The 24574-nt window shown below is 36.9% G+C and overlaps 1 protein-coding gene across 1 annotated transcript in view; it reads right to left on the bottom strand.

Moving 5' to 3' along the window:
* The window catches only part of LOC150095633 (serine/threonine-protein kinase Chk2-like), a 266187-nt gene that overhangs the window by 13596 nt on the left and 228017 nt on the right, over window positions 1-24574 (bottom strand). Inside the window, exons 14-15 of the mRNA XM_090409930.1 lie at window positions 9312-9397; window positions 2462-2536 (exon numbers count right to left, since the gene is read on the bottom strand). Coding sequence (XP_090266056.1) covers window positions 2462-2536; window positions 9312-9397 — 161 coding nt within the window. The remainder of the gene's footprint in view (window positions 1-2461; window positions 2537-9311; window positions 9398-24574) is intronic.

Raw genomic sequence — 24574 nt, 5'->3', positions numbered from 1 at the left:
TTAAAAAAATGCAACTAGAAAATGTATGGAAAGTATCATGTTTTCTCTAAATTAAAGTATGAATTTAGAGTAAGCATAAAGTTACTTTTCATATACACTGCTTGGAAAGAAGTCAATATACACCATAGCACAATTAAGAAACAGCTATGGCACTCACCTTAATAAGATGTATGGCCACTACCTTTCACTGTAATGATTACAGAAATCCTATGGGGCATACTTTCTATAAGTGTACAATAGTGATCAATGAAAATTTTGGATAATTCTTCCTGTAGGCATGTAGTGAGGTCCTCGACTGTTGTGTGGCAGACATCCTTTGATCTTGTTGATGCTAGAATTCATCCCACACATGTTCACTATAGTTGCGTTAAGGAATCCATGGAGGATAGTCAAATGGCACTCATGTCCACAAACCATGCAGTTATAGCAGCAGCCTTATGACACAGTGCACTTTCTTGATGAAAGAGACAATGATAAGTTCTGCAGAAATGCCACAAGGCAGGAAGCATTGAATTGTCCAGAATGTCCTGATATCCCCCCAGAATTTGATGTTTGTGGCACCACAAACAGAGGTCCGAGGCCAAAACAGGACCATACCATTATGCCACCTCTGAATTTCATAGTTATGGTTATGCACTCTAGAAGAGATATTTACTGGGCATCTGCCTGGTAGAGGATGTAGCATGATTTGTCACTCCGTAACACAGATTTTCAAGCTTCCATATCTCACTGTACATGCTCTTTGAACCATAGAAGATGGTGCTGCATGTTAGTTCAGGTAATGTGGGGCTTGCGCATTATGGTCCTACCATGAAAACCTATGTTGTGAGCCAAGGTTATGAATGTTTATGTGCAGATTTGTGTTCCAGCTAATGCCCGGAACTCTGCATTCAATGTGGAGCCAATGAATGTTGGTTTTTACATATTATCCTTCGTAGCACCTATGATGATGTTCGTTGAGTGCGGTGGGTCATCCACTATGGTAACACTTGTAGTTGACGCTCTGTGCTTCCATCTCAGTATAGCTCCACTTATTGTTGACCTTTGATGGCCCAATTTACCAAATTAATAAACAATATACCAAACAGATCTGCAACATGGCATCCTATCACAATACCTCTTTCAAACTCCATCAGTTCCCTTTTCACAGCCATTTCACCCAGACACAGTTGCACTGACTTTAGAGTATCATATTTCTCCAATTTATACCAGCTACAAATGTGGCACAATGCACCTTACCCATGGGGAATGTCCACTGACTTCTTTCCAAGTAGTATATTCTCTAAAGCTGTTTCCTAAATGTCTATCCATATCCCATTGTAAAAAATAGGAAAATGAATAATTGTGCACGCTTTCGAGTTGCATTTTCCTCTAAATGCTTATCTATACCTTGTTTAAAAAAAAAAAAAAAAACTAATTGCATGCGCCACATTTTACATGAAGCTGAATAGGAAACTTCAAATTGCATGCTGTACAACACTGCCATCCAAAGGATTCCATGGCCAATCAACACTTAAAATAATGAATTTTTCCAAATTTGATATCCTTACAAAAAAAACAGCGATTGCCAAAATTAATTTTTTTGTGGTTTTTTATAGTCCAGATGCAAAGAATTGCTTATAAACTCTAAAAGAACATAAAACAAAATTTAGCTGTTTATCACTGGTCATCTTTTAATCATTACCCATTGAAAATGACATACACTCATCATTATTTTTATAATACATGAAAGTTTCTGACTGTATAATCAAAAATGATGCGACTACATTGTAAAACATTACAGGGACCTTTGACTTTGCTAACATTGAAGTAGTCATATAGAAGGAATTAAAATATTACATTTTGCTACTTTTGTAGTATCTATTATGGAGATAATAAGGGGCTATTAATATCACAGAAAAAAACAACTTATAGGAGTGCCAAAAATAATTTTTTTGTGGTTTTTCATAGTCCAGATGCAAAGAATTGCTTATAAACTCTAAAAGAACGTAAAACAAAATTTAGCTATTTATCACTGGTCATCTTTTAATCATTACCCATTGAAAATGATATACACTCATCATTATTTCAATAATACATGAAAGTTTCTGACTGTATAATCAAAAATGATGCGACTACATTGTAAAACATTACAGGGACCCTTTGACTTTGCTAACATTGAAGTAGTCATATAGAAGGAATTAAAATATTACATTTTGCTACTTTTGTAGTGTCTGTTATGGAAAGAATAAGGGGTTATAATATCACAGAAAAAACAACTTATAATGTTTTGAAACACAAAATGACTTTCCATACTGATTTTCATATCTGTTAGTATGAAGTCAGGCTACAATTTTTTTCGGCAGCCTTTAAACAAGTTGAAGACAGTTTCTGATTGTAAGAACAATTCCTAATTCTTTAAACAAATGGGTTAAATACTTTTAAAAAGATTACTGTGTCTATATATATAAGAAACACTTACCACGTGTAACTTTGAATTGTCGTTTTTATTGCTCTGCTTCATTAATTCTTCTGCCTTTTTGATAACTGCTTCATCCTTTAAAAAAAAATGGTTTTTATTAAAATTAGTTTTTATGATTGTGGAATTTTCCTCCAAATTTTATAATTATTTCAGGTACCTCAATGAAGTCTCATGGGTCATCACAAGAAACACATTTTAGTTACACATTATCTATTTACACATTTCCTCATACAATGCATTCCATTCATTCATTGAAATCAGACTCTCATATCTTTGCTGATCTTACAGAGATGATACTTTTTCTTTTTCCTTTCGTGCACCAAAATATTTTCTTGTGTGTCTCTCCTGTAAGATTCTTCCTCAACTTATATGTTTGCAAGACCACCTCCCCAATTTACCAAAATTGTATTCCAGATTGCATTAAAATCTATCCTCATAATCACATACCATCTAAGTGACTTTTCTTGATCAGATAGTGAAAAAGCTTACATATACACTATCTATATGTACACTATATGTATAGTGTACAACTGCTCAAAGACAAAGCTCTCTGGAACCTCCACTATTTTCCTCATTTGCATGACCTCTGTCCCACCATGGAAATCAATGCAATAACTTACCTTACAATATCTTATAAAATGCAATTTGCAAAGTGGAGTAATATCATCATATATCTATTTCATTTATACAAACTCAGATGCTACTTTATAATAAGAGTTAAGTGGATAACCACAACAAAATTTTCTCTTAAGACACACTATACTCCACACACTTTCATTCGCTGTCTACTCATGCCTGTATTCTGGTACTAACAAACTTTTCTGATGCCATTTTTAAATGATATTAACTGAGCTAAAGATCACCTCCTCCATTTTGACATGCAGTTATAGAAGCAGCCTTATGACACAGTGCACTGTCTTGCTGAAAGAGACAATGACCAGTTCTGTAGAAATGCCACAAAGCAGGAAGCATTGAATTGTTCAGATATCTCCCAGAGTTCGATGTTTGTGGCACCACAAACATCGAACTCTGGGAGAGGGCAGGTGGAGATAGAGGATTCAGAGATGAGTGACCATGCTGATAACAGGTCTGTGGAAATGTTCCCCATGAGGATAGGTTAAAGATGTGTGGGTTACAAAATTTGGTTGATAGGCAGAAAAGAGGGGACAACAGAAAATTATAGGTTTTATAAAACTGACACAAAGTAAATTTTTAAATATATGACAAATAGTCAGAGAACTAATGGTCACCTGTGGAAATTGTGTAAGAGTGTGGTTAGTAAGGATACAGACTAGCATGAGTGAATAGTGGTGAATGAGTGAAATGGATTGCCAGAATTAGTTGAGTGCCCTGACAGTGAATGAATTTAAGAAGTGGTATGATAGGTTTTGTACGTATAAAAGTTAGTGTGGTTCTCCAATGATGAGTCTCCAGACCATGGAGATACTGTATAATAATAATAATAATTACAGTTTGAGGTCTTATACCATCATTCATAGTATAAACCTTGCTCTATTACTGATCCATAAAGGAGGATATAATAAATTTAGTTTAATCCTTTATCCAAGTGTAAGCAAACAAAGTTTGCACCTGAAAATATCTTCAGGAGCAAACTTTGTTTGTTTACACTTGGATAAAGGATTAAACTAAATTTATTATAGTCTAGCCAAGTGCAAAATAAACTTCCAACATAAAGGAGGATATTTCAGCCACTAAAACATAAATTGAAAAGCTGTTATTTCAATGATGATTTAGAAGTGGAACTATGTTCCAAAATGAGGGATTTATGGATTTTGTAGTTGCTATTGCTAATTTTAATAAATACATACATTGACAATACTTTCCAACATTCCCACATACTTGTTATTTTAAGTATATTTACAACTTTTGCACGTGCACATTAAAGTGGTTTTAATATGTTTACTATGATAAATACTGTATTCAGGGCTTGAAAAATTTTGTGATTGATCATCACTAAGACAAATATATCAATAGTAAAGTGCCAACAGTAGTGGGCCTGACCAATATAAAAGCCTTTGTTGATAATATGGAAAATTTTTATGCTGTTTCACTAGCAACATTGAAACCAATATATTAGTGTACTGATCAGACTATGAGACATGAATAAAAAATATTATGTTTTTTATTAGTGACATATGACCACTTATCATCATTATCAAATTCCTGATAAGTACTCTTAGGGATGTGCAGGATATTACAACAGTACTGCAGGAAAACTTTACATTGCCACTAACTTCCTATTGATAATTTTCCTCCAAATTCATCTGTTATCTGTAAGGACTCCAATATTGTCTAATATTCTATTTTGGTCTTCTAAGGTAACATTTTCTCAAACTTTTCTTGCAGCTCACTAGTCCCATACTCCCCACTTCACTGATAGGTTATATTTTACCAGAGGTGAGCTTTCATATTCCACCCCTAAATACAATACAATACAATTCTGGATTAGCTGGCATAGCATACACAACCTTAATATTTTTTGGCAGAAAATTAAGTCAGAGGAAAATGAGGATAGGAATAGGATATATTAGGTTATGCATTATTGGGTGATAGGTGAACTTCACGGCCCTAAATTCTGCTCTAGAGACCATGTCTGGTTTCTGGGGGGGGGGGGGGAAATCCTTAGCCTACCCACAGTACTAATGCACTACAAATTTACAATAACTTTTCATGGGCGAAAGAACTGTAAAAATATTGCGAATTATACTAAAAAGTGAGATACCTATAAAGAATTTAACTGTTTACTGAAGTTCATGCATTCAAAGAATGAATTTAGTATTAAAAAACATAAAATATTTTAAGTACATTAATATGAAGAAGAGCACTGTGTTCTTTCAGACACGAGCCAGGTTCCAAATTTGAGAATTTTAGTCTCACTTCCATCTCCACTTTTAGCCAATTTCTGTTTTGTTTGAGTTTCTGCCAGGAAGGGTAGGTGGGGTTTGGTAGATTGGAGATGGTAGTGGACACTATTAAGGTTGGTTTTAGGCCATGGATGTCGGAGTTCTTGATGTGAAGCAGTTATGGTATGCTTGATTTTTCAATTGTACACCTTGGCATATCTTTTGGAGAACCAGGGATTTAGTTAGAGGATGGCAGTTCAGAGTAGTATGGGAAATGTATGTTTCCATGCTGGTGAGAATTATTTTGGTGATAAGATCAGTGCATATGTTTGGGTTGGAATGCTGGAAGCAATAGTCCAACCATAGGAATGAGGCATAGAAGTTACAGAGGCTGTCCTACTTAGAACTGTTATAATGCCAAACTACTCTTGTATAGGAGTGGCTGTATAAGTGTTGTTGCATGGAGGAGGAGATGAGTACCAGATTGTGGTCAGAATTACCTATGGGGGCCTACTACATTCACTGTATATTTGGAAGAGTTGTTAGTGAGGAAGAGGTCTAGGGTATGTGGGGGTGTGGTTCGGGTTATCTGGTATTCTGATTGGCATCTGAACAAGTTGTGTAAGGTTAGTGATGGCAAATGTTTCAGCATCTCTGCCTGCAGGATCTGTACAACTGGAGGAGAAAAACCAGTTGGTGTTGTGGACATTAAATTCTCCTAGGAGGATGATTTTACTATTGGGAAAGTGGGACTGGAGAAAATCAATTTTTAAGGAGAGGAAATTAAAGAGCTCAGAGTGGTTGGTTGCATTAGAAGAGCAACAGAGACAGCAAATGAATTTGACTAAGTGGGGAAGGGATATTTTCAACCAAAGAATGTCTAAGTTAAGCGATTCTAGGTTAGGTGCTCTCTGGTGGCAAGGTATGTCAGAAAGGATGTAGGTACAGATACCAGAAGGTCGGAAGGAGTTAAAGAGTGTGTAGTTTTTTTTTTTTTTTGGGGGGGGGGGGGGGTGGATTTGAGTTTCTGCCAGAAAGAGTAGGTGGGGTTTGGTAGACTGGAAATGGTAGTGGACACTATTAAGGTTGGAGTTTAGGCCACTGATGTTGAAGTGGATATGCAAGGTTCTGTGAGGTGTATATTTGACCACAAGAGTCTTGCACATTTCCTATGCAGTGTCTGTATACTGGTCTCCATGGTGGCTACTAGTTACAACACTTGATTTTTGCACTAATTTAACTTGTTTGTAGTCAATGATCCAACTGTTGTCTCCATTTTGGCATTTTTCTTCAAGTTGTCTTCGATGATGCCATCCTTATTCCCTCTGGTCAAATGTTAGGTCTGGTTGAGGACGTATGAGTGTTCAGGGGCAAGTGTCTTTGAACTTGTTGTTGATTGTTGTCGGTGAGTCACAAGTATCCATTTGTACCCATTTGTTAATGAATGTAAACTTTTATTCACAATTTTTGCAAGTGTTTCTTTCACATCTCATATCATTCTACTTTTCACAGAATTGCATATATTGAGTTTTCAATCCTTGTAGACAACCTTACCACATGACAATCAATTAATGTTTACTTCAACTTTACTACCAATGAAACTCCAGGGTTTGGTTTTCTTTTTCATACTATTTTTTTTTTCTTGAATAATATTTGAGTCTAAAATTCACATCAGAAAGCAGCTCAACTTCGATTTTTTAAAACTTTCTCACACACTTCTCTTTTCAGCATGATATTCAATTTTATCTTGCTCAAAAGTAAATGATCCCTTCCTATTTCAAATCCTGTTATTCTTGTGTCCTGAACAAGCATGACAATATCACTATCAACAATAAAATAGTCAATGACACTTATTTCTTGTGTTTTCTCTCCATGTGCATCTTTATGTTAGTGATGACCAGTTTGTTTCTTGAACAGAACAAGGACTGGTTCATGGTTACCAGACGTTTCTATATATGTGCCAATCATTTCCTGCTCTGCTTTTTTTAGATCTCCTAGAAGGATCAACTTTTCCTTTTTTTGTGTGTGTCATTTGCCTTCTCTAAAAGCTCAAAAAGCCTCCACTTTCTTCTGCTGTAGAATCCTCAGCGGGATCATATGACAAATAAGTATTCCAATTCCTCATTCTGATATTTATCCACATCACTCTACTTTATATTGCCTGCCATTCAAGATTATTATTCTCATATTTAAGAAAGATTTTTCATTTATTTTTCCCTGATCCTTTCCTTCATGATGTATTCTTTTCCCTGATCATTATCACCTGAATCTGTTGCTTGCAAAAATCTCAGCTGATTTTTTGTCTTCTTGTTTTGGCAACTTTCTATAATGTCAGTCTGATACTTATCCAATTCTTCTAGAAGAAAAATTGGATAGGTATCAGAAGATTTTTCTGTTCATATCTTCCTGCTGATGGTGCCAATCATGAACTCCAGTGATGTTAAGATGGAGTTTGTTACACTAGCTGTTTTTTGCCATTCACCCTGGTTCCCTGACAAAAATAGTAGACTTTTTCTAAGTGGGTGATACCGTTAGTCAGCATATTTTTGTTCTTATTGTCTCATGATTTTATCTGATTTTAAGCCAATAAGAATATTATTTGGTCAGCTGAATCCCAAACTGCTAACCCATCCTTATTCATTCAGTATCTAGGTAAATACTTACTAATGGGATGCTCCACAAGGTGAGGATTGGATATTAAATCAGAAGACTTGGTTAATTATCTACAGTCCTTAAAAGATTAGGTGGAGATCTCCTCCCAGTTAACCAGCTTTGATTTTATGTTATCTCATTTATTATTATTTATTTATTAATTAATGATACATGATCATTATCACACATTTTCGTTTAACACTTAACTTCAACACTTTTATCTTGAATCACTTCTATGAAAAAGAGGCAAAAAATTTCTTCTGTGCAAATATAAATAAATGTAGAGGGTAAAACCATGAAAAACTCTTAACAGAACTAAACCCTTTGGTTTACACACTCATATTCAACTACTACAGTGGGTTTTCTGAATTGTTCTGAAACATTTTTGAACTGACAGGGCCAGTGATGGCATATGATGTAGTGACAACTGAGAAAACACTGAAAAAACATTTAAGCTACATTATTAGAATGAATATAAAGAAATGCTATATTTTGGGAAAATATATATAAAAAAATTTCTCTAATATTTCTTCATCTGTCCAAGTTTTAATATCCAGTTAATAGTTCAAATTTTGAATATTCCATCATTGGTTACAAAATAAGCAAATTATCACTATTGGTAATTGGTTTATTTCTATTTTATGCTATTGTGAAAAATAATAAATTAAATAATAGTACAAGTATACACCAGTAATTTTCCTGCAACGGGTGGTCTGTATCCTCTTATATCAGACAAAAATTCTGAGAGCATGCTTGAAATTCCAGCGACTACCTCACTAATTCAATGGGCTGCCACAGATGGCAGTGCATTTGCACATGCTAATTTAATTATTTACACCTGCACTTTTAAGGGAATCTCTTTTGAGTGATTAGTTTATTTTGCTTACATTTAACTCTAGATAGGTTTTTTAAGCAAGGGCCAGTTCACAGTGGTGTTGAGTGTCAGGAGTAAGCATAAATCCATATCCACTTTAATATAATAATAATTCAAATAAAATAAAACATTTTACCATGTCATGAAGAACTAGTTACTTTGCATTATGTCTGATATTAAATATATTTGTAATGCCTACATATCCTATTCATATATTGACCATGAGATTATGGCATGCCCCAACAAGTGTGATAAGTGAAATTAAAATAAAAAATGTTTATAAAATAAAACATGACAGGGAATTGGTATAATGTAAATAAAAAAAAAAAAACCTCTTCTGATTTTTTTTTTTTACTTGTGAACTAAAAATTCTCAGTCATGGTTGAGCAGATTAGTGCATATTTCAAGCCCTTATTACATTCAAACACATAATGAAGTAAGATTTAAATCAAAATACAACCTGGAGCCAAGGATGATTTAATGCACTTTCAAGGGTAAGCCTTTTTTCCACTTCAAGAGTAAGAAGTTTCTTCATCAGATCAGCAGCTAAAAATATAAAAAATAAAGCATACAGAGCCATTATACATTATATAAAAAAAGTGATTAAATAGAGTAAATAGCATTTTCTACTGTAGACATAATCTGTAGCATATAGAAAATACTGTAACTGCTGCTTCACACATATCAGAATACGAACAGCTAGATTTCAAAGAATGCATGCAACGCGTGACACAAGCTGTTAAAATAAGAAAAGTATTAGTAGTAATACTTATCTTGTTTTAATTGTGTTTATTTCATGAGAATACTGGTCTTTCGCTAGGATTTAGTTAGAATACTGTCTCTGTATTGTCTCCATGAGTATCAACTCTATGTATATTCACCATGGTGACTGCCAGTTTAGCACTATACCTAGCATCGCACCATTTAAAGACTCATAACTTAATTAATGATTTTGTAGCTTGCTACATATGCAGTATGCATGCATACATACCATTATTTAACAATGTTGCAGGTGTGAGATGAGAATGTGTGTGTGTGCACATGAAATGTAGGCAATGGGAAGTGCTGGGAGCACAGCACCTCCCAAGTGTCCCAATCTCGAGGATTTAGTGACAGCAGAGACAGTGGTTTGGAAACAGGTGATTTTCAGTTTGTGGATGCCAGTAGTGTGTTGGAGGGTGGAGGGAATGTTAAAGATGTATGTATGTATGTATGAATTGAGCTTTTGGCAGTTTAGCAGCGATGTTTGTCTGATGGCCATGATTATGTGTGGAGAGAGAAACAGAACTGCTGAGAAAGGAGATGGAAGGAATGAAGATTGAGTGGAGGAGGGTGAATGAAGATCTTAAGAGGATAGAGAGAATGGCTAGTGTGAGAAGAATGAGAGTAGGTGTAAGAGAACAACATTAGAGAGCAAGGGAGAAAGAGGAAGACCAGAAAATGGGAGAGAAAGGGGAAGAGAGGAAATTGCAGAAAGTCATGGGCATGTAGAAGAAAGACATTAGAGAGGAAGGAAAGAGAATGGTAGAGACAGTGGAAAAGAGGAAAGACGAGAGAGTGTGGAAGGAAGGGATAGACAAGTGAGAGGTAGGAGAAAGAGTGGGAGAGAAAGACTGGAAGCCATAAGAGTCAGGAATGCCAGCAAGAGGATGAATGAATATGTTCAGAGAGTCATGTATGGAGATTCAATGATTTGCCACATGCAGAGTAGAGTGCCAGAAGAGTGCCTGCCTGGAACAATAGAGAGTGTGGCAATGGCAGTGAAGAGGGGTGAAAGTGTGGAGGAGATGATAGTAATGGCTGAGACAAATGACCTGAGAGGTAGCATGAGATGGTACAGCAGAAATCTGCCCAGGGGGAAGATAGTGAGCATGTTGCCCCAGTATGATAATATGGAGTGGAAGAAAAGAGCAGTGATGACGAATGAAATTATAACAAGAATGTGCAGGAAAAGAAGTCTGAGAACAGAGCTGTATGCAAGAGATGGATTACATTTGAATGCAGAAGGGTGGAGCATTTGGAAAGACTGTTGTTTTCTAGGCAAGTGAGTATGTCAGGACAGGTAAACCAGAACCACACTGGTGGACTGTTGCAGGGATGGTCAGCAATATTCCACCTGTGTGGATAGTGGCTTCAGAAATGAGAGAATATACATTATATTACAGAGGCAGGTGTAGTATGAGGGGAATAATAATGGTTATAAGAATACTAGCAATATACTGGTTTTTCAGTATATACTTGCCTTTATTCCTAATGCTAGGGACATTAGGAATAAAGGGAATGACAGCGTGGCATTTATTGACTGAGTCTCTCCAAAGGTTGTTGATATCAGTGAAACTTGGTTAACTGAGGAGGATGTTCTAACAAGGATAGAAATTAAAGGATACAGCATATTTTTGCAGGATAGGGAAGGTGAACATTGTGATGGAGAGTTACTCATGCTAAGAAATGAACTGTGCATTCATTTCACTAATGGCTTTCAGAGTATGTGGCGTGAGAAAGATGTTTATAAGACAAGATATTCAGTGGCTCAGACAAGGGAATATAGATGGTGATGGGCAGGAAATGTTTTGACAAATGCAAAGTGAGCAATCATTATGGATAACTCCAACTATAACAATATAAACTGGACAGAGAAGACAGCCTGCAATAATAAGGGAACTGAATTTTTGGATTTCTTGAGGAAAAACTGCCTTAGGCAACACGTGGAGGAGGGAACATGAGGATCAAGAATTTGGGATTTGGTCATAGCATCAGAGGATCTGATTTGACTGAGATATTGCTGAGAGTGACCAGTGGTCCTGACTTGAATGATGAATAGGTATGTGAAGGTAACAAAATAGAAAAAATGTATATGGAATTATGGAAAGTGACTATCAACTTATAAACAAGTTGATAGTTACAAGCTTGCACCAGTACAATGAAAGAAAGAATTTGAAGGAAGAGGGATTATTAGTGCATGAGAGATACTTAAGAAAAAATTGTTTACAGCAATTACAGATTGTAGACCTTGAGTGAAGAAGATAAAGCAATTTGTAATCAGATGACAAAAGGAATAAAAGAGGAATCGCAGAAGAAAAATTTCTTTTCTTTTTTTTTTTTTTTTTTTTTTTTTGAATGAAGAATACAAGTATTAGGCTAGAAAAATGACTTGCATTGTAAGGAGAGAAAAAGTAGAATATGAGAGGAGACTGGCACTGCAATCCAAAGAGAATACCAATGAGGTTTTTCACTATGTGGCTAGTAGGAGTAAAAATGATAGTGGATGGATTATCTTGCTTGGTGGAGATGGGAATCGGGTGACCAAAGTAGATGACATAGTTCAGCTATTTAACAAAAACTTTATCAGCATGTTCCATCCTGGTACTACAGGCTTTATTCCTAGAAGGATAATGACTGGTGAAGTGTTGGAATTGAATGAAGAGATGTATCATGAATACTGAGTATGCTAAATGTCAAAAAGGCAGTGAGACTAAATGGAATTTAAGTTGTTTTAAGGGAATGTGCCATGGAACTAACTGTGCCATTAAACTGGCTGTTTAATGAAATCTTGCAATAGAGTACCATTGCATAAAGATGGTGGTAAAATGGAAGTATTCAATAGGCTTCTTTGTATTTCCTCTGTAATTATTAAAATTTTGGAGAAATAGATAAGAACTGATATGCAGAATTGGACAGATGAGGGTAATATTATTTATACAGGCCAGCATTGATCTGTTAAAGGGTGCTCTTGTTTTAGTAATCTTGTTACCTTTTACAACAGAGTAACAAGAGCATTTGATGAATTCACTCATTTTATTTTTTTAATTTTTCCAAGGCATTCGTTAGGGTGCCACATGACAAATGGATTTTTAAGTTGCATCGTATGGATTTGGATATCAGGTTAGTGGATTGGATTGGTGATTGACTCTCTAACAGATATCAAAGATTTGTATATGGGCAGCAGTATCAGGAAGTAGGAATATTACAAGTGGAGTTCCACACTATTCAGTACTGGGACAGTTGCTGTTCAATCTTTCTCAACAAGATTATCACAGGACTACAAGAGAAGTTCAGAAGCTTGGGGTCATTAGTAATAGTGCTGATGTTCTAGTTTTTCAAGAGGATCTGAATAAGCTGGAAAGGTGGACTAATGGATGGAGATATCAGTTTTAATGCAACTAATTGTAAGTTTTTAAAATTTGAGATCCACGGATGGGATGTTTTATACTCACTTGTTCGAGTTTACACTGAAGAAGTGGAGGAAGCAAGGGATCTTGGGTGATTGCAGATAGAGATTTGAAGTTTTGAGGATATATTGCAAAGGTTGTGAAAAACATCTCTGAGAATTGTGGCAATGTTGAGGAGAACATTTACCACAAGAGATAAAAGTGTTCTGGTCCCAAAGTATACGAGGGTGATCTGAAAAGTTCTCAGCCTAAACAAAAAAATGAATTTATAATTTCAAAATTATTTTTATTTTTCAACATAATCTCCCTTAAGACTAATACATTTATTCCAGCGATGCTCCAGAGCATTATTCTGTCCCTGTAGTGGTTCTCAGCAATATCTGCAAAATATTCCTCTACAGCTGCAATCACCTCTTGATTCGAAGAAAAAAACTGACCAGCGAGGAAGAGTTTTAGTTTTGGGAACAGACAGAAATCAGAGCGAGCCAAATCTTGGGATTAGGGTGGATGTTTCAACACTTCATAGTGCAGCTTCTTTAATTTTCCCATTGCCAAATCACTTTTGTGGACAGGTGCATTGTCCTGATGAAAGATGATTTTTTTTTCTGCAAATCGGGTCTTTTCTCACAAATTTTTTCGACTAGTCTGGTTAAAAGATCAGAATAATATTCCTCGGTTATTGTTTTACCCTTTTCAAGATAACTGATAAACAAAATGCTCTTAGCATCCCAAAACACCAATGCCATGACCTTTCCTGCTGATGGAACTGACTTTGTCTTCTCTGGCACTGAACAACCGGCTTCTGTCCACTGTTTTGACTGCTGCTTGGATTCTGGTGTGTAATGGTGAATCCAAGTCTCATCCATAGTAATAAATTGACACCCAAAATCAGTTTTATTCTTGTTAAAATGCTCCAAGAACTGTTCAGAGATTTTCATGTGAATGCATTTTTGATCTTCTGTGAGCAAGTGCAGCACCCATCTTGCGCAAAGCTTTTTCATTTGCAATTCTTCATGCAAAATATATCCTACACATGCTCTTGAAATGTCTATAGTCTCAGCAATTTCAAGCACTTTGACTCGCCAGTCATCCAATACCATAACATGCACTTGATCAATGATTTCTGGTGTTGTTACACTTTTTGGACATCCTTCACATGGGTCATCTTCAAGGCTATTCCGCCATATTTAAACTTGGCAGCCCATTTCTTAATTGTTGAAAATGAAGAAGAGTGCCCATGAACTTTGAATGAATTTCTTTTGGCATTAAACCTTCTTTATATAACCGCACGATACTCAATTTCATACATTTCAAGGGATACAGACAACAATTTTGATCCAGACAGCTGTATAAAACAAAGTACTGGATAGAATGACTTGCAATTTCACATGGATGCTTAAGACAGATGTACCAACTTGGAAAAAAAAAATCTTGCCGATAGTGTTGCCATCTATGGTCGAGAACTTTTCAGACCACCCTCATAAATCTTTGATCAGACCATATCTGGATAATTGTGCTCAGATTTTGATCACTATAATTTGAAGGGGATGTAGTAACCTTGGGGAAGGTGCAGAGACGAATAATAAAAATGATATCAGGACTGTATAGTGTTTATGAGGATAGACCGAGAGCATACAGATCGCAGAGTTTGGTGGATAGAAAGCAAAGGAGAGGGATATGATCAAGACATTTAAACTATTGAAGAGTTATTACTGTAGTGACACTGAGGAGATTTTTCATATGTTATGATATGGTAGACCAAGTGAAAATAGCAAGGATAAGTCACCATCTCTGGAAGTTGCAAAAGTAGGTAGTGAGTAAAAGAGTAAGAAGTTTTTTGTAAGAGGTTTTTTTTAATTTTTTTTTGGTGCAAAGACATCAAGAGTCATACTGCACCAGGACACAGGTCATAGCAGTACATATGGTAATTGTTTAGCGGGACAATCGCAAACATCTATGCCCTTGGCAGGATTTGAATCCACAGCTCATGACTGAGATCAGATACACTAACCACTCAGCCAACCAGGCCAGCTGGCTGCAAGGAGAGTGGTAGGAGCATAGAATGCATTGCCTGAGAAGGTGGCATTACATTACCTGAGAAGGTGCAGACTGTGGATGAGCTTAAAGAGTGTTATGATAGACTTTGTTGACTTTCCACCATTAGTTTTGTGATTCCACGGAGGTCAGGAAAATAATTCTTTGTTAAAGATTTCATTCTTAATATGATTCTTATTAATGAATAATAAGAATTTATTATTCATATTATAATAAATTAAGTCTAAAGACCACATATTTGTGGTCTTTAGACTTTGATCAACTAGTTTATTTCGAATCCAATCTCAGATTCCTTCCAGTCTATATCTCCATCTGTACTCAACGTACTAATTTGTCGATGCATGTCTTCCTCAGCACCTGTGAAACTCCCTGGCATATAGTACCAACCAACTGTATATTTTCTCTTACTGGTCTTAATCTCACACCAAACTGCTTGAAATGAACAGAAGTCTGTAACTCTCAATCATATCAATCCTCTTTCTCCTGTCTGCAGTCTACAAATTCTCTCTCTTTCTCTCTTCATAATCAATATTCCAAAATCCTGATATAATTTTTGATGCTCTCCTTTGCACCGTCTCCACTGTATCAGAATCACCACAGGAACCAGGAGACCAGACCTACACACAATAGTTCAAGTGAGGTCTTATCTAGCTTGAGGCAAAATGGCTTCTTTATCTTCACATGTTAATGTTGGATTCAGCATTGCAATATTTTCTGAGTTGTATTTACAATTTTTGCTATGTGACCCTTGACCTTCAACTTCCTGTCTATGAAAGCTCCACGATGCTTAGCTTGATCAGTTTCTTCTAACATAATCCTTCCAATATATTATACATCGGATTCTAATCATACCAAAGCACATGCCCTTACATTTATTAACAGCTATTTTCACAAGCCCACAATTCCAGCCTATTCAAATCATTCTGATTTGTTTGGTGTTGCACTGATATGATCGTCGGCTTGTCGAGATCTCCTGAAAAGATTAGTAGTATTTTGTGTTATCATTGGCAATTTTACTAGAATTTTACGTAAAGTTGTTTGCTTTTTGTTTCTTGGTGTGTCTATGCAATTTTTGTGTGTTTTCTGTGTTATTTTAATTATTATTTTTAAGATAAGATAGTGTACATATGGCAGCGATAAAAAAAAAAAAAAAAAAAAAAAAAAAAAAAAAAAAAAAATGGCGACCAGGTCGCCATATTTGTTTAAGAGTTTTGATGTAAACGAATTTATGCAATGTGCTGTCTGTGAGATGTATGCTTTGCGAAGAGCAGTGGGAGTCTGGTTAGATGGTGATAGTGGAGTTAATGTGCGGAAAGTGTAAGGAAAATGAGGATCTCAAGCGTGTCTCGGGTGGCGAGAGTGATATCGTTAACGATAGTCAGAATGTAGAAAATGACAGTGTGATAGAGAATTGCGTAGTAGTACTAGATAGGTGTGAGAGCGTCGTTGAAAGTGTAAATGAAGGTAGAAATACAGAACGAATGGATGATTTGATTGATAATGAAAATGGCGAGATAAATGTGAGTAGTGAAATCGCACGTTTGAATGGAGCGATACACAGAGCAAAAAGGCAACTGGAGCGTATGGAAAAAAGTGTGCTGAACGTACCGACTAATAAACGGCGAAAGTCTGTGATGAAAAATAATAGAATGTTCGTAAACGTCAATAAAATGAAGGAGCGAGTGCTGTATGGGGATTTGCTATTAAGAGGTTTGATAGTTGAGAGTTTGATGAAATCGTACCAGCCGGGTGCGAACATAAAGGACATCAGCGAATCTATTCAAGTGCAAAAACAGAGGGTGATAGAGATGATAATCGTGGCAGGAACAAGTGATTTGAAAGAAGACAAAATGGAAATGACAGAGGATGTGAGGGAATTACTTGAGATAGCAAAAGAGAAGAGTGAGAGAGTTAGGATGGTGAGTATTTTACCGCAGTATGACAGTGAAGTGTTTAGAAGGAGGGCCATAATTGCCAATGACTTTATGCGTGGGTTATGCATGGAGAGTGGTGTGGAATTTGTAGATGTGTGGAATGAGTTCGATGGGCGAAAGGATTTATATAAGATGGATGGGTTACATTTGAATGGAGTTGGTATACGGAGACTTGAAAAAGTGTTGATGAATGATGTGGAAGTGGATGTACAGACTCAGGGAAACTAGATTTATTAAGCGGGGGGAGGGAAGAGTAGATATGCAGACTTTAGGGAGGCAGTTGAGTGTATGAATGAGTATATGCCCAAGCAAGTATGAAGGACAACAAATCAGAATGGGATAGTTAGTATAAGGCATCAAAGTAGGGATGGGACTAATGGGCTTCTGCAATTCATGTACACTAATGCCAGGAGTATTAGGAACAAGAAGGAAGAGTTTTTGGTGAATAAAAAGGGGGGAGGAGTGTTATTGATGATAGCTGATGAGTTGCAGCCAAGGAGTATAGAAGTTGAACTGCAGGATAGAGAAAAGAGCATATTTGAGGCTGTTTGGTGTGAGATAGAATCTAGCAGAACAAAATATACAATTGGGTGCTGCTATAGACCAGGTGATGGAATAGATGGTGGGGATAGTATGCATAGGCAAATAAAAGAAATAAGTGGAAGGAGGGTAATTATAATGGGTGATTTCAATTATGGTAACATTGACTGGAAAGAGGAGAGGGCACATGGGAGGAATTGGATTTTATGCGGTTATTAAGGGCCAACTATCTGCGGCAGCATGTAGTGGAAAATACCAGGGGGGGCAGAGAGTGCTTGACCTACTAATTGCAACTGAGAATGTGGCTGTAACGAATATGAACATGTTGCCACCAATTGGTGAGAGTGACCATAAGGTCATGACTTGGGAGGTGGCTAAAGGAATGGAATTTACAATTAAGACAGGGTACATGGGAATTACCGGGCTGGTAAGTATGACAAGCTTAGGTGTGTGCTTGGCTCAGTGCCATGGCATGTAAAACTGCAAGGGCTGGATGTTGATAGTGCATGGGAGGTGGTTAAGAAGTGTCTGCAGGAGGCAATGGTTGACTGTATACCAAGAGTCCGAATAATAAATCAAGCAGGGATTAAATGGATGAATAACACAGTTAAGCTTGAGCTGCAAAAAAAGAAACAATTGTGGAGGGAATTTAAGGAGAAAGGTGACCAGCAGGTGCAGGAACAGTATAAAGCTCAGGCTAGGATGGTAACAAGGGTGGTAAGAAAAGCAAAAGCGGATTACGAAAGAAAATTGGCCATGCAGGCTAAAGAGAATCCCAAACAGTTTTTCAATATGTTGCAAGTAAAAGGAAAAATGTTCATGGCAGAATGATCTTAAAAAATGCTGAGGGTAGGAAGGTAACTAAATCAGTCGATATAGCGGAATTACTGAGCGAGCACTTTGCAAGAGTATATCATCCAGGTGGTGACATTGCAGGAATGGAAGAACCAACAGCTTATACTGGAATTGTGATGAATGAAGTAGAGGTAACTAGTCTATTACAGAACCTCAATGTCAATACATCTGTGGGATTGGATGGTATATCAGCTTGTGTCATATGTGAAGCGGCTAAAGAATTGTCAGTGCCCTTGACCATTTTGTTTAATTTGAGCCTCGGGTCTGGGTCAGTCCCACAGGGATGGAAAGAGGGGAAAATAGTTCCGCTGCATAAGGGTAGTTCAGGCTGCTGTTGAAAATTACCAGCCAATCAGCACAACAGGAATCATTATCAAGGTCTTGGAGAAAATATTCAACAGGAAAATACAAGATTGGATAGAAGAAAATGGGATACTGTATCGGGGACAGCATGGTTTTGTGAAGGGTAGGTCATGCCTCAGTAACTTGCTCACGTATTATAACACAGTGACGGCTGAACTGGATAAGGGTAATGGGTTTACAGTGATTCTACTGTACCTTGCTAAGGCCTTTGACAGGATACCACATGGAATTCTAATCAGTAAATTGCAGTATATGGGGATGGATATAGGGTTGGTGAGATGGATAGGAGGGTGGTTGACAGAGAGATATCAGAGAGCGGTTTATTCAGAAGTAGAGTCCACAAGACGGCCTGTGACTAGTGGTGTGCCACAAGGATCTGTTCTTGGACCACTGCTGTTTAATTTGTTCATTAATGATATAGGAAAGGATCTGAGAGGAACAGTTCATTTGTTTGGGAATGATGTGAAGTTGGGTAGGGCAATAGTGAATGCAGATGACGTCAAAATTTTGCAGGATGATTTGGATAGATTGGAGGTCTGGGCTAGGGAGAATGGATGTCAATTTAATGTGGCAAAATGTAAGGTTATACATTTTGGGGTGAAAAGATTAGCAGCAGTTTACTACATTGGTGGAACTGTACTCCAGGAAATTGATGAGGCACGAGATTTAGGGGTGTTGGTGGATAAGGAGTTGAAGTTTAGGGGACACATTGCAAAAGTGGCCAAATCAGCTCATCAAATCACTTGGTTGCTGAAGAATACGTTGACAAGCAGGTTATTGTTCCTCTGTATCGAGCCTTGATAAGACCCCATCTCGACCACCTAGGTTTCTTCTTGATGAGGAGGAGGTTGAGAGGATCCAGAGGCGAGTGACCAAGATGATAGCAGGTCTGTAGAATGAACCTTATGAGAACAGGTTGAGGATTTGTGGGTTGCAAAAATTGGTTGACAGGCAGAGGAGGGGAGATATGATTGAGACATTCAAATTACTGAAGGGTTTCTATAAAATTAATTCAGAAGATATTTTTGAGAACAGGGCTGGTTGTGGGAGGACTAGGGGGGACATCCATGGAAACTGGGCAAAAGTGGTTAGTAAAGGTGTTAGAGCTGGGTTCTTTACTTTTAGAGTGGTGAATGAGTGGAATGGGCTGCCAAAGTCTGTGGTGGATGCTGTGACAGTGAATGAGTTTAAGGCGAGGTATGATAGATACTGTATGAATGTCGAATAGTTGTGATGAATATGATTTGGGGCCTCCCTTGATGAGTCTAATGACTCCCTGGAGTTGCCCGTAATAATAATAATAATTCTGCAAGTACTGCATATAAGCAACACTCCTGATTATTCTCCCTATCATTGCATCATGTTGTATGTCAAATCCTTCCCAATGTCATTAATGTACAGATTGAATAATAATGGACCAAGGCCTGATCATTTTGGCATGCCACTGGTTATCTTCAGTCTTACAGATTCACCCCCCCCCCCATACATGACATATTGATATCTGTCAGTTAGCCATCTGCCATGCCAACAGCCCGTAATCCAATCCCATATTCTCCAATTTATGCAACAGTCTTCCATGCAGTATTCTGTCCAAAGTCTTAGCAAAATCCAAAAGTATCATGGTGTATCCCCTTGTCTAACTGAGTTGTAACATTATTATACAGGGTGTTCGGGATAAATTTGACATATTTATAATTAATTATATTTTTCCGTAAGTTACATGTATTAACACACACTTCTCTTCATTTAAAAGTTTGGACCCTTCTTCATTCATATACAAGATGTCAGAAAGGATGGATAGCTGGAACCCACCTGAATCATGGAAGAGAATAACTTGTATCATGATGATTCGTGCCCGCCATCAAAATAAGGATATTACGACTGCTGCCCAATGCTCCCTGAATACAGTAAAAACAATCAGGCATGAACTAGAGACTTGCAATGGTGACTACGAGGATGTAGCAAGAAAAAAGATCCCTAGCAGACGATCTGATTGCGTTCGTACAGCAGAATTCCTCGCAAATCTGCAGGAACAGGTGTTGAAGAACCCTGGCATTGGAATTCGGGCTTTGTTCGTGGAGTTGCTAACTGTAGTCAAGCCCTGGATAACAAGGGTAGCCAATGGTAGGCCGTATGTATGGCAGCAGGATTCGGCCCCTTGCCACACCTCTGGGAAAAGTCAAAAATGGTTGTCTGAAAATTTCTACGACTTCACCAGTCCAAATGTTTGGCCTCCAAACTCCCCAGACCTTAACCCCATGGATTATTTTGTATGGGGCGCAGTTGAAAAAGACACCAATCGCACTTCCAGTAATACAAAAGCCCAGTTAATGGATAAAATTAAAACAGTTTTTGCGGCCCTTCCCAGGGAGACTGTAGCATCAGCTTGTTCGAGGTTCCGAAGCAGAATTGAAGCTGTGATCGATGCTAATGGTGGTTATTTTGAGTAAATCTTGTTGATAGTATTGTAATTAACTCTGCCTGTAATGTTTTTTTGTCAATTCATTAAATTTAATAGATACAAAGAAGATTTTCTTTTTCCTTACGAAACTGTCAAATTTATCCCGAACACCCTGTAGAATGTGAGCAAGTTGCTAAAATATGACCTTCCCTTAGTAAACGCGTGTTGTTCATTGCAGGCAAAGATTCTCTGTCAACCCATTGCTGAATGCGAGCCCTAACCAACCTTTCCAAAATCTTCACCACCTCTCCTGAGATACTGATTGGTTGATAGTTGGATACATCAGTCTTTGCATTACCCTTGTGTAATGGGATTACCATACACCTTTTCCACTCCTACAGAAGCTTCCCTGCTCTGAAGCTCAAATTATATAGCCTGGTTAAAGAAATAGTCAGTTTGGCTGAACACTCTTTTAGCATCTGTGCTGATATCCCATCAGTCCCTATTGCTGAATTCTTATTCAGTTTGTGCAATAGCTCAAACTGAATAAGTCTAATACCTCATCCTCATACATTAGAGTTTCTTCCAGTGAAGAGGTAGCAGTGAGCTCAATGTTGCATACACTAGGTTGATAGCTTTTAACAAAATTGGAAATCATTAGTTGAACAACCTCTTCTGCATCAGTTACCCACATACCATCTGTATTCAGTAAAGTTAATCTTTCAATTTCATTCTTTCTTTTACTTGTGGGATAATGATACAATTCTTTTGGGTTGTCTTTAATTTGCATAGGCAGTTCCTTTTCATACTCATCTTCCCTTACAACAATTGTGACTCTTCTGGCCTGCTGCTTATAATTATCATAACTGACATCATTATCCTTATGCACACAGTAATCCTTCCACATTATCTTTTTCTTACGAATCTCTTGCTTAATTAGATTATGCATCCATTTCACTCATACTCTATTTATTATTTGAACTCTAGGGACACATTCTGATATCGCATCATTTAAGTATTTTTTAAAACCCTTCCCATGCACTGTCGATATCCTTCTCATCCAATAACTAATAATATGGCAGAGAACCCAGCATACTCCTCAAGTTTTCAAAATTTTCGGCTTTGTAGTTCAGCATGTAACCTTTTCTGAATGGAATATTCATAAACATACTCACCTCCCAAGTGAGTACAGCATGGTCACTGTCACCAATCAAGAGGAGAATAGTTACATTTTTAAATGAAACCCTCTCTGACAATATAATCAGATCTAACATTCTTTGATCATGAGTTCCTTCTGTCACATGCTGCTCGAGGAAGTTGTCCTGTAACAGCTCAATAAATTCAATTTCATTCTTTTCATGCGGTTTCACAGCTACATAATCAATGTTCAGTTAATTAAAGTCCTCCATTGATTACTCTTGTCATACCTATCATATTTCTTTGGCACCAGCAACCAATCCACCATGTCTGTAACAACATCCCACTATGTATTTCATCTTGTTAGACCCAACCTCACACCAGATGACTTCAAACTCACGTAAAAAACACATACTACAAACAAAGAATCATTCTCTCTTTAATAATTTCCATAATAATAACTGTTCCCCTCGTTAACACATTGTCGCTCATACACACAGATTCTCATGATAACTCCCATCAGAATTCAGTTTCCTTGATTCTTCTGTGTTAGGTCTCACATCAATTAATAATTTTTCAAGACTCCTGATGCCAAACGCATTCAAGTGTAGGGTCACTCCTCTTATAGAAATCCAATCTTCCCTCAAACACTCCATATATTCAAAAACTTGCATCCATTCCTTCGACACAGCGTACCGTACACATTGAATTGTTTGTCATCATATCCCTTCTTTTTAATTCATTTCCATCATTACTTTCTGATTCTTCACTCTGGTAATACTGGCAAAAACATTCCTAGTATGCCCTCTCTCCAGCTTATGTAACAATATTCTGATATCTTTTCATATGTACCCTGAGTCTATAGGTTAGTAAAAATTTTGCTGCAATCTTGTGTACTGGGACATTTAGTATTTATTCTCTTTTTTTGGGGACAGGGGTATATATAGGCATTGGCTAAAAATGTATAGCAAAGGCAGGCAAACTCAGTGGTAAGAGCAGTATCATTGGAACAAACAGCCCTGGCTCTGTGTGTGTGTGTGTGCACGCGCATGTATGTCAGGGTTTTTAGGATACTGTACCACTGGGCTGCAGGATGGTGTGATTGTCTGTGTTGGCTTTCTATATACAGAAAAAGATATTAAACCATTTGAAAGGCATGTGACTAGTAGGTCTAGAAAAGGCACACAAAAGATAATACACAGTTATTTGAATCTTTTTCTACTGTAAAGTAGATTTTTTTGATGTTAGTTGGCCATTAAAATATACTAAAAATGTATCTAATGGCTCTAGACACCAAATAGCAAACAGATCATCTACATAAGGCAGACATACAGTTTGCAGATGGCTGTGTTTAGTGCTTGGTTCTCTAAGTGTTCCATTGTTGTCCAATTCAGTTGTTAGTGTATTTTTTCTTTCCATATGAAATATTAATATACACTGTAAATTCAAGTAATAAATTCATATGGAATAAGAGAGAAATTAGACGGAACACTAAATTAGCTGTATACAAGACAGTGTTCAAACCAGTTTTAACTTATGGATCTGAGAGCTGGGTCAGAAGTAAAACACTTGACCAAACACTAGAGACTGCAGATATGAGAGTCCTGAGAAAGATTATAGACATAAACAGATGGCATCAATGGCAATATCATATTAAAAACGAGGATATTAGGAAAGAACTTGACATTGTCAGCATCTAGGAATGCATTAGCAGAGCTAATCTCAGATGGTATGGTCACTTAAACAGAATGGGCGAGGAAAGATTAGCAAAACAAGTGTTCTCTGGCAGCAAAACGACCCAGAGGAAGACCAAGATATAAGTGGATTGATACGGTACAAAGTGCCTTAGACGATAGAAATATAAGATCTGATAATATTGGAGTTTTGACAAGTAACAGACTGATTTGGAGGAAAATTGTAGATAGGAAGTTAGTAATGATGTAATTTTTTTCATGTAGTACTATCATATCCTGTACACCCCTTGAGTGTACATGGCAGGAATTTGATGATGATGATGAATTCAAGTAATTCAAATATGTTTAAGGGGTAATAAGGCTTTAACAAATCAAGGGTTTCAATTAGCACTAAATCAGTAAAGAATAAAATGATATTGAAACTAATCATTGTCTAAAAACTTTTTAGGATATGGTTTTTTAATATAGTTTAAAACTGAAGAGAATTTTTTTTACAAAGGATGACCTGTATTACAAACATTGCTGTTTTTAAAGTGTAACTATTCTGCTTGTATAACAGTTTGAAAAATGTACGT

This window comes from Typopeltis vanoorti, chromosome 20 (genome assembly GCF_054136105.1).
Source record: "Typopeltis vanoorti isolate ZY-2024b chromosome 20, IOZ_Tvanoo_1.0, whole genome shotgun sequence".
Taxonomy (NCBI): domain Eukaryota; kingdom Metazoa; phylum Arthropoda; class Arachnida; order Uropygi; family Thelyphonidae; genus Typopeltis; species Typopeltis vanoorti.
The sequence above is the reverse complement of the archived record's forward strand: the minus strand, read 5'-3'. Positions and strand labels throughout refer to the sequence as shown.